The 9,093-nt window shown below is 44.0% G+C and overlaps 1 protein-coding gene across 5 annotated transcripts in view; it reads left to right on the top strand.

Annotated features, from left to right (window-relative positions):
- Positions 1 to 328: 328 nt before the first annotated feature.
- The window catches only part of FLACC1 (flagellum associated containing coiled-coil domains 1), a 59,319-nt gene continuing 50,554 nt past the window's right edge, over positions 329 to 9,093 (top strand). Inside the window, exons 1-3 of one of the 5 annotated variants that reach the window (XM_017946781.3) lie at positions 329 to 1,238; positions 6,786 to 6,945; positions 7,454 to 7,525. In XM_017946781.3, coding sequence (XP_017802270.1) covers positions 6,833 to 6,945; positions 7,454 to 7,525 — 185 coding nt within the window. In that variant the 5' untranslated portion in view covers positions 329 to 1,238; positions 6,786 to 6,832. The remainder of the gene's footprint in view (positions 1,239 to 6,785; positions 6,946 to 7,453; positions 7,526 to 9,093) is intronic. The other 4 variants (XM_017946780.3, XM_009182776.4, XM_009182780.4 and 1 more) reach the window with 4 other exon arrangements.

The following is a 9,093-nucleotide window of genomic DNA, read 5'->3' as shown; positions in this document are numbered from 1 at the left end:
GTTTTCTCATTGATCTCTAAATTGTATTGAGTATAGGAACTGAAGTATATCCCCACACCTAGCAACAGTGCCTGGCACACGATAGACAACAAATGTGACATTGAGTGAATAGATTAATTTAGAAGAACATTTTGAAAGCTGGGGGTTGTGACCCACCTGGACCATGAACTCAGTCTAGTGGATTATAATCAGCTTTAATTTAAAGAAGAAAAAGAAATAGATGAGAATAGCAAATAATAAGAATATTATTTCATGAAATTTTTTATTACAAAATTTGTAAAATATATTTCTTATAATGAGTGGCAGTAAAACTAAAATGAAAGCCACTGGGTTATAATAAGCAAGTACTTTTTTCTATAGTAAGAAAAAGCAGCTTTATTTAAAAAAAAAAAAAAAAATCTGAAAACCTTGTGACTGAAAAATCCCCCTGCCTTGGGGGATTTTTACTTTCACAGATTTCAAAGCCTTAAACTCAAGGGAAAAATGTGTCTAGAGTTTTAGGTTTCTGTAAGTAGATGACAGAGGAATTAAAAATCCATCACAGATCCTGCCTGGTAACTATTGCCACAGACCAATGAAACCTAAAAGTGCTGTTGAATTCTATTTCCTCTGAAGATATATCTTAAGCTTTTTTGTCCCATGGCTGATGACGAAAGTGGAAATCCAGTGTTATAAGTATGAACTCTTTGCTGTTGAGGGTGGTCACTGATTTAGGTATTGGAGAATTTAATTGGCTGCTTCTCCCAACCTTCTCTCTTGAAGAAAAGAGCCCTGAGCCAATGAGGAGCTATTGTTCTGTGTCCATAGCAACAATATAAACAAACTTTGGCCTGCCATCTCCCAAGGGCAAACCTCACAACTCAGGCCCAAGTCACTGGAATCTGAATGGAGGGGTGACCTCCTCCTCTAGTTTAATTTCATTGCAATACTGAGAAACGTGAACTGTTTTGTCTTTAGAAGGGAAATTCATGTTTGTGCCAGGCCAGCCTTTGTAAAAGCCTTTGATTGGATTCACTAGAAGTCTGTCTTCCCACACTACATATACTGTGAATTTTCTGCTTCGGCATTTCAACCACTTGGAATGGCCACTAAAGTCTTGAGTTCTGGAACCTCTGGATTTGATCTAAAGTAAACTCTGATTCTGTGTTGATGGGGAACCATTTCTCTCTAACATTGTGATTTCTTTAAGATGCTTGACTCGGGCCACATGAGAATAACAGATCTTTGGGCAGTCCAAGGTAAGCTCTTTGGAAAAGATGTTTTATATTATTTTTTCTACTGATTATTAATACTAACCAGTAACTTCTCTGAAGCCTCTGCCGGCTCACTGGTGACTATTGTTAGGGCGAGCCTCAGGTAAAATCATCAGGGAGAAGTGCAAGAAAGGAAAAAAAGAGGGAGAAAGAATCCTTACACACACTCACACATCCCTCGATGATTAGAGCTATTCGATGTCAAGCCACTGTAAACGCAGATCTATCCGTGATGACGTGGAAATATCTACTAGATATCCTGTTACATAAAAAGAACAAGATGCAACATCATGTGCAAAGTATGCTCTCATTTAGGCAAATCATTTTTTAAAAATCTATTATGCTTCTCTACAGGTTAAGTTCTATATGCAAGACATGTAAGATTATATGCATTTCTGGAAGGATGCCCCCAAAATCTGTTAGAAGTGGTTCCCACTTAAGAAGCTATGAGAAGTCAAGGACTGATTTTAGCTACTGAAATATTAAAATACTGCCATACAGGCTGGGAATGGTGGCTCACACCTGTAATCCCAGCACTTTGGGAGGTCGAGGTGGGTGGATCACCTGAAGTCAGGAGTTTGAGACCAGCCTGGCCAATATGGTGAAACCCCATCTTTACAAAAATACAAAAATTAGCCAGGCGTGGTGGCGGGTGCCTGTAATCCCAGCTACTGGGGAAGCTGAGGTAGGAGAATCGCTTGAACCTCGGAGGTAGAGGTTGCAGTGAGCCGAGAACCTGCCATTGCACTCCAGCCTAGGCAACAAGAGCAAAACTCTGTCTCAAAATAATAATAATAAATAAAATACTGCCATATTGATTGGTAGATGACCATTGTCCAAGCCCCTTGCATGTCCTCCTTGCCACCTTGGTTGTCCCAACTCCTCCCTGGCACCCCCAGACCACCTCATGATTGAGCAGCTAAGGACATAATGCACGGCACAGAGGTGGGAGTGAGATCCCCCAGGACCCTGTTCCAACCCTGGTTGATTATTCAATAGCCTTGTCGTACTGGTTGTTAAATATTTTGAGTATCACTCCTATGGGTGTTCAAAGAGAAAGGCCTTTATTTTTATTTTATTTATTTATTTTTTTAGAGACAGGGTCTTGTGCTGTCACCCAGGCTGAAACGCAGTGGTGTGATCATAGCTCACTGCAACCTCAAACTCCTGGCCTTAAGTGATCCTCCCACGCCATCTGCCAAGTTGCTGGGACTACAGGCACACTCCACCACACTAAGCTATTTTTAAAATTTTTTGTAGATACAGAGTCTCAATATGTTGCCCAGGCAGGTCTCAAGCTCCTAACCTCAAGCGACTCTCGCACCTCAGTCTCCCAAAGTGTTGGGATTACAGACATGTGCCACCACACCTGTGAGGCCATTTTTTTTTTCTTAAGAGCAAAAGAATAGATACCAAGACATCATTTATCATGGGGAAGAAGAAAAGGAAACAACCACACATTCATCAAAGATCATTGAAAATCTATGTAAAACTCCACTGAGTGATTGTATCACCCATACAATTTACCTCTGCTTTCTGGCTTTTGAATGCAAACGTTTGATATTATTTATAATATGGTAATGATGATTACAACATTTTGGCAGTTTCATCTGTGAATCTCTTTTCTCTTTGTTTTTGTTTTTTGTTCTATTTATTTATTTATTGAGACAGAGTCTTGTTCTGTCACCCAGGCTGGAGTGCAGTGGCAAGATCTCGGCTCACTGCAACCTCCACCTCATGGGTTCAAGTGATTCTCCTGCCTCAGCCTCCCGAGTAGCTGGGATTACAGGCGTGTGCCACCACACCCGGCTAATTTTTGTGTTTTTAGTAGAGACAGGGTTTCGCCATGTTGGCTAGGCTGGTCTTGAACTCCTGGCCTCAAGTGATCCGCTTGCCTTGGCCTCCCAAAGTGCTGGAATTACAGGCATGAGCCACCGCACTGTCTTTTTCCTCTTTGTTGAGCTGGCTCCAACCACCGTGATGAGCTGATTACAACCATCAAGTTTACTAGTCAGGTAAGAAATATGCATCAAATGCCCATTGTGGACAAGCCACTTCGCAAGGCTTAGTGGAGGTATTGAGGCACAAAGAGCTCTCCAGGGTGGAGTCCTGGCCTTCAAGAAGAGAGAAGGCAGTTGCTAGAAGTGGGCCTGCCTTAACCTCTCACTTCCTGCCCCATGGACTCCTGCTAAATCTCCTAAGTTCGGGGTTGGCCCCTTTCCTACAGGAAGCAGATAGAAGGTTCGAAGCAGAAGCAGAGCTTCTTTTTTGCTACTGTGGCAGCCTCCCATCAGACTCTCACCTGAATTCTAGCCCCTTGTAGCATCATCTTCCTACCTGGGCACTCAATCCCATCTGCTTCTCTGACCTCCTCTCCTTGACTTGGCCCTGACAGGCCCCCAAACACAGTGGAGTGTGGACAGTTATAAATGGCAGCCCTGTCACCTGCTCTTTAGGCCTTCGCTGTTCAGCCAGTCTCCTGGACTCCTTTCTAGCCCTGACATCTATTGCAGAAGATCCCCTAGTCCCAGGCCTCTGACCCAGCCAACCCCTGCACACTCTGCCTTTATTCCAAGGCCAGGTCTGTTGCCTTCACTCCACTGCTCACTTAGCTCTCTTTCTGCCGACTCCTCTACTGACTGCAAGCTCCCTGAGGGCAAAATCCAGCCAGCATCTAGCACAGTACTCACAGCACGAGGCTCTAAAGATTTGTGCTGTTAAAGGAGCAGTTACCAGTGGGTGAGTAGTCACTTCATTTCTTTGAGTTTTAGTATCTTCATATGGAAAACAGATTCAACCTTAAGGTCCTCTCTAGCTCTTAAGGTCATTAGACACCATCAGTGGATTTCTCAAGCATCAGTCATGTTGGAGAAAAAGGTTGATTTCATTTTTTTGACTGGTTCTTAAGCAAATGTATTCCAGTATAATATTGAAAACTAATCATAGACTTAGAAATTTGAGTTAAATCTGTTATCATTTTAATGCTTCTGTTGGGCTATTGATTCTTATAACATTTTTGGCATTTGTTTTTATTACTAATGAAATATCCACTGACATGGCCGGGCACAGTGGCTCATGCCTGTAATCCCAGCACTTGGGAGGCCAAGGCAGGAGGATCACTTGAGGCCAGGAGTTCGAGATCAGCCTGGCCAACATGGCAAAACCCAGTCTCTACTAAAAATACAAAAATTGGCCAGGCATACTGGTGGGCACTTGTAGGAGGCTGGAGGCCTCCACCTGCAGGAGGTTGAGGCAGGAGAATCACTTGAACCCAGGAAGCAGAGGTTGTAGTGAGCCAAGATTGCACCACTGCACTCCAGCCTGGGTGACAGAGCGAGACTCTGAAAAGAAAAAAGAAAAGAAGAAAAGAAAAGAGAAAAGAAATATCCACTGACATCATTTAAAAATCAAATAATGTTAAAAATTCATTAAGGAAAAGTCTCAATTTCTGCCCCACCCCCAACCTTTCAGTTCTACTTCTCAATGTGTTCCTAGAGGCAATTATTTTCAACTCTGTTATCTATTTCTTTGGAATTTTACCTCATACTTGCAAATAATTTGTCTGTGCTCCATATGTTAATTTTTCTTTCTGGTACATCAGATGAGGATTTGGCTCTTACACATCCCCATTCCACTCATTCTTCCCGTGTAGTCACAATTCACTTTTTGGCTAAGTCAATGTTAAGTATTTACATTTGATACATATGAGTGTGTGCCATACTATGATTATGTTTACTTTGTCGTTCAATATTTTTTAGCTTGGAGTAATTGCACATTTTATTTTCTTAGGTTTCTATGTTTGTATTGCCAATCCCGCACCTACACTCCCAAATGCTCTGGTTCTGATTGCTCTGTAACGAAGTTACCACAAATTTAGTGGCTTCAAACAACACCAATTTATTATCTTACAGTTCTGAAAGTCAAAGCCCAAAATGAGTCTCAATGAGCTAAAATCAAGAGGTCAGCAGAGCTGCATTCCTTCCGGAGGCTCCAGGGAGGAATTTTGTTCCTTGCCTTTTCCAGCATCTAGACGCTGCCCCAATTCCTTGGCTCCCAGACCTTTTCCTCAATCACTCCTACCTCTTCCTCCATTATCACATCTTCTCTGACTGATAATTCAGGTTAATCTCTGTATCTCAAGATCTTTCATTTAACCACAGCTGCTTTTGCCATGTAAGGTAACATAGTCACACTTTCCAGAGATTAGGACATGCGGTGTAGGGAAAGGGACAGTATTCATCCTACCATGTGCTCCTACAGATCTATCAGCTGCCTGTCAATATCGTCAGGTAATCTACCAGTTCCAAGTCCTGCACCCTCTGGGACCTCTGATGAGTGAATTGGCTCCATCTTGTTCATACTCTGTCTTTGCAGGCACATAGGCTGTAGTGAGCTATGGTGAGAGCCCTAGTTATGATGCCAAACATGTAGGGACATCCCTTGTGCAATCTTCTCTCCTCTCCCATTTTCTTGCTCTTATGGAATTAAATCTCTTTTAATGCTGTACTCTAATTTTAGTTGGATTCTGGAAAAGAAAGATAAGCCAGTGTGGTCAAGCCACCATGTTTATCTGATAGTTAGTTGTCTTTCATCAAGACTCTCATAATAGAGGTTTTGTTTTCATGGAGCCAGGGAAGGAGTTTCCATTCTGTAATTCAAAGAGGTGACCAGGAAGGAGAAATGAGGAGATTCAGTTGCATTGTAGCTCAGGCAGCAGAACTGATTTTCCAGGAAGTTCTGTGCCGAACTTGCTGTGGGAATTTCTCTTCCCTTCAGTGAGAACTGGCGTGGCCTGCTGGAAAGGAAGGAGCTTGGGAGTCAAGGAGATTTGTGTTTGTTTCCAGCTCTGCAACTTCCTGCCACTGTGACTTCTCTGAGTCTCGGTAGCCTTATCTGTAGTATCAGCATAACAATAATTGAGCGGTTTTACCTGGGTCACAGCAAGGACTCAGTTATGGCAAATTTTATTTTATTTTATTTTATTTTATTTTATTTTATTTTATTTTATTTTTGTTTTATTTTATTTTTATCTTATTTTTTGCGAGGAAGTCTCACTCTCCACCCAGGCTGGAGTGCAGTGGCACAGTCTTGGCTCACTGCAACCTCTGCCTCCCAGGTTCAAGCAATCCTCCCACCTCAGCCTCCTGAGTGGCTGGGATTATAGGTGTGTACCACCATGCCCAGCTAATTTTTGTATTATTAGTAGAGATGGGGTTTCACCATGTTGGCCAGGCTGGTCTCAAACTCCTGACCTCAAGTGATCCATCCACCTCGGCCCCCCCAAAGTGCTGGGATTACAGGCATGAGCCACCGTGCCTGGCCAGTTATGGCAAAGTTTAAATTGCTTTCAAGTCAAGTCTACTGAGTTGAAAGGGATGAGCTGTTAACCTATAGCCAAGACCCTGCACCAGATCAACAGCTTCTGGAGTCTACCATTGTTCTTTGGGTCCTCCCTGGGTTCTTCCCAATTTGTCTGTATTTTTGCTTTGATTCTAAATGGTTTAACTTTCTGCTGTTGTTTTTCGATTTCAGCAAGAGCCTCCTGATCTAGCAGCCAAGACTGCCGCTGACCTTTGGCCATGTACCCCAACCCTCTCATCTATTGCACCTGCTGGGACCCCTGGAACTTGGGACCACGGAAGCTAATCAAGACCCCTCAACTACCACACAAGAACTCCACAGGGAGGTCCAAGTAAGAATTATCTGGGATGGGGTAGGCACAGGGACCTTGGGATCCATTTGTAGCCTCATTTCTTTCACAAGATTTCTAAAACAGCAAGTGTGGCAGCAAAATCCCAGGTGGGCCAGAAAGCCTTGCTTTCTCCAGCTTCCCTGCCAGCTGGTTGGCTGCACCCTCATCTTGCCAGCCCTGCCTGGGGTTTGTGCCATTTTAAATGAGGAAGTCTCAGTGTTGGTGCAAAGGCAAAGTACGGCTTCCAACCAAAGGGCCTTGATGGCAGCTGCCCCCTCCATGTGGGATAAAGAGCTTTGGGAACTGGGGGACAAACTCTTCCTGGGACAGTGAACAACTGCCAGGGCCTTGGGCCTGAGTTTTAAAGGCCTCAGATTTTAAAGATTCCAGCTGTCAGATCATGCATTCCAATTTTGGGTCACTATAAGGATGTACTTAATCTGGGAGTGTTAAAAAGGGTTTCCGAATTTCCAACTTTTTTGTTTTAATTATTGTTTTTCACTTTCAGGCTAACTCCTCTTCTACCAGCTCCAAAAAATCACAATTACCTCCAACCAACAAAACCTGTTGTTTCCCCAAAGTAAGTATTGTTTTGTTTTGTTTTCTGTTTTTGAGATGGAGTTTCACTCTGTTGCCCAGGCTGGAGTGCAGTGGCGCAACCTCAGTGGCTCACTGCAACCTCCACTTCCCAGTCTCAAGAGATTCTCCTGCCTCTGTGTCTCGACTAGCTGGGACTACAGGTGTGCGAGTCACCATGCCCAGCTACTTTTTTGTATTTTAATAGAGACGGGGTTTCGCCACGCTGCCTAGGGTGGTCTTGAACTCCTGAACTCAAGCGATCCACCCGCCTCGGCCTCCCAAAGTATTGGGATTACAGGCGTGAGCCACTGCTCCCAGCAGTTTGTTTGTTTGAGATGGAGTCTTGCTGTGTCACCCAGGCTGGACCACAGTGGTGCCATCTTGGCTCAATCCAACCTCCGCCTCCCTGGTTCAAACGATTCTCCTGCCTTAGCCTCCTGAGTAGCTGGGATTACAGGCACCCATCACCATGCCCAGGTAATTTTTGTATTTGTGGTAACAACGGGGTTTCACTGTGTTGGCCAGGCTGGTCTTGAACTCCTGACCTTAAGTGATCAGCCCTCCTCGACCTTCAAATTGCTGGGATTACAGTCGTGAGCCACTGCTCCTGGCCTTAAGTATTTGTATGTCCGTGAGGCAGAAATGGTTTAAGGCATGTGAATAAAATAATCTCCCTCCCACCTGGCCTGACTTGAACTAATTAATGCCAGGGATGTTAGAGAATTGCCTGAATCCACCTTGACTTCTCGCAAACCTCAGATCCTACATGTAGATTTTGGGGTCCTCTGCATCCACAGCTTCCAAAGTCATTGCATCATTTGATTCAAAGTCACTGTATCAACTGCTCTCCACAGGGGTGCCCTCAATAGCTCTTTTCTGCCCTCGAGCCCAAAGCTTGATGCGCCCTGTTGTCACAGAGCCTTGACCCTCCCATGCATTTAGGGTGGTGACCCACTCTTTAGCTGATTACTTTCCTGTGTCTAAGATTTTCTGTGGGTTGCATCTTGGTTTTAATCACAAATTAAAATTTTTACTCACATTTTACAAGCTTAGAAATGTATCTTAGTTTTAGGTCTTTGTATGAATCTTTGTATTCCATTAATTTTTGGAAAATATTTATTGAACACCTATTATTTATTAGGCACTGTTTCAGGTGCTGGGAAAACAGCCAGAAACACAATAAAGTCTCCACTCTCCTGGCACTTATCTTCTAGTGAGGGAGGGGAAGAGGACCATAAACTAGTTATTACATCTGAGGTTGGCAAGTGCTACATAGAAAAACAATGCAGGCAAAGTGGGAGGGGCTGTGAGGGTGGGGATACTTTATGTAGGGAGGTCGGGCGAGTCCCTGTGTAAAGGGGACAGAAGGAGCCTTGATGATGCCTGGGGCAAGCACTCTTGGCAGAGGGACCAGCAAGTCCAAAGGTCCTGGGGTGGGAACTTGCTTGGCATGTCTGACCTCTTCCAGGAAGGCAGAGGCCAGTGTGGCATGAGTGGAGCAAGTGAGCAGGGAGTGGTGGGAGATGAGCTCAAAGCAGATAACGAGGTGATGGGTGTGGTGGGCAGGAC

The sequence above is a fragment of the Papio anubis genome, chromosome 10 (genome assembly GCF_008728515.1).
Source record: "Papio anubis isolate 15944 chromosome 10, Panubis1.0, whole genome shotgun sequence".
In the NCBI taxonomy this organism is placed as follows: domain Eukaryota; kingdom Metazoa; phylum Chordata; class Mammalia; order Primates; family Cercopithecidae; genus Papio; species Papio anubis.
This window is presented reverse-complemented; position numbering and strand designations above follow the sequence as displayed.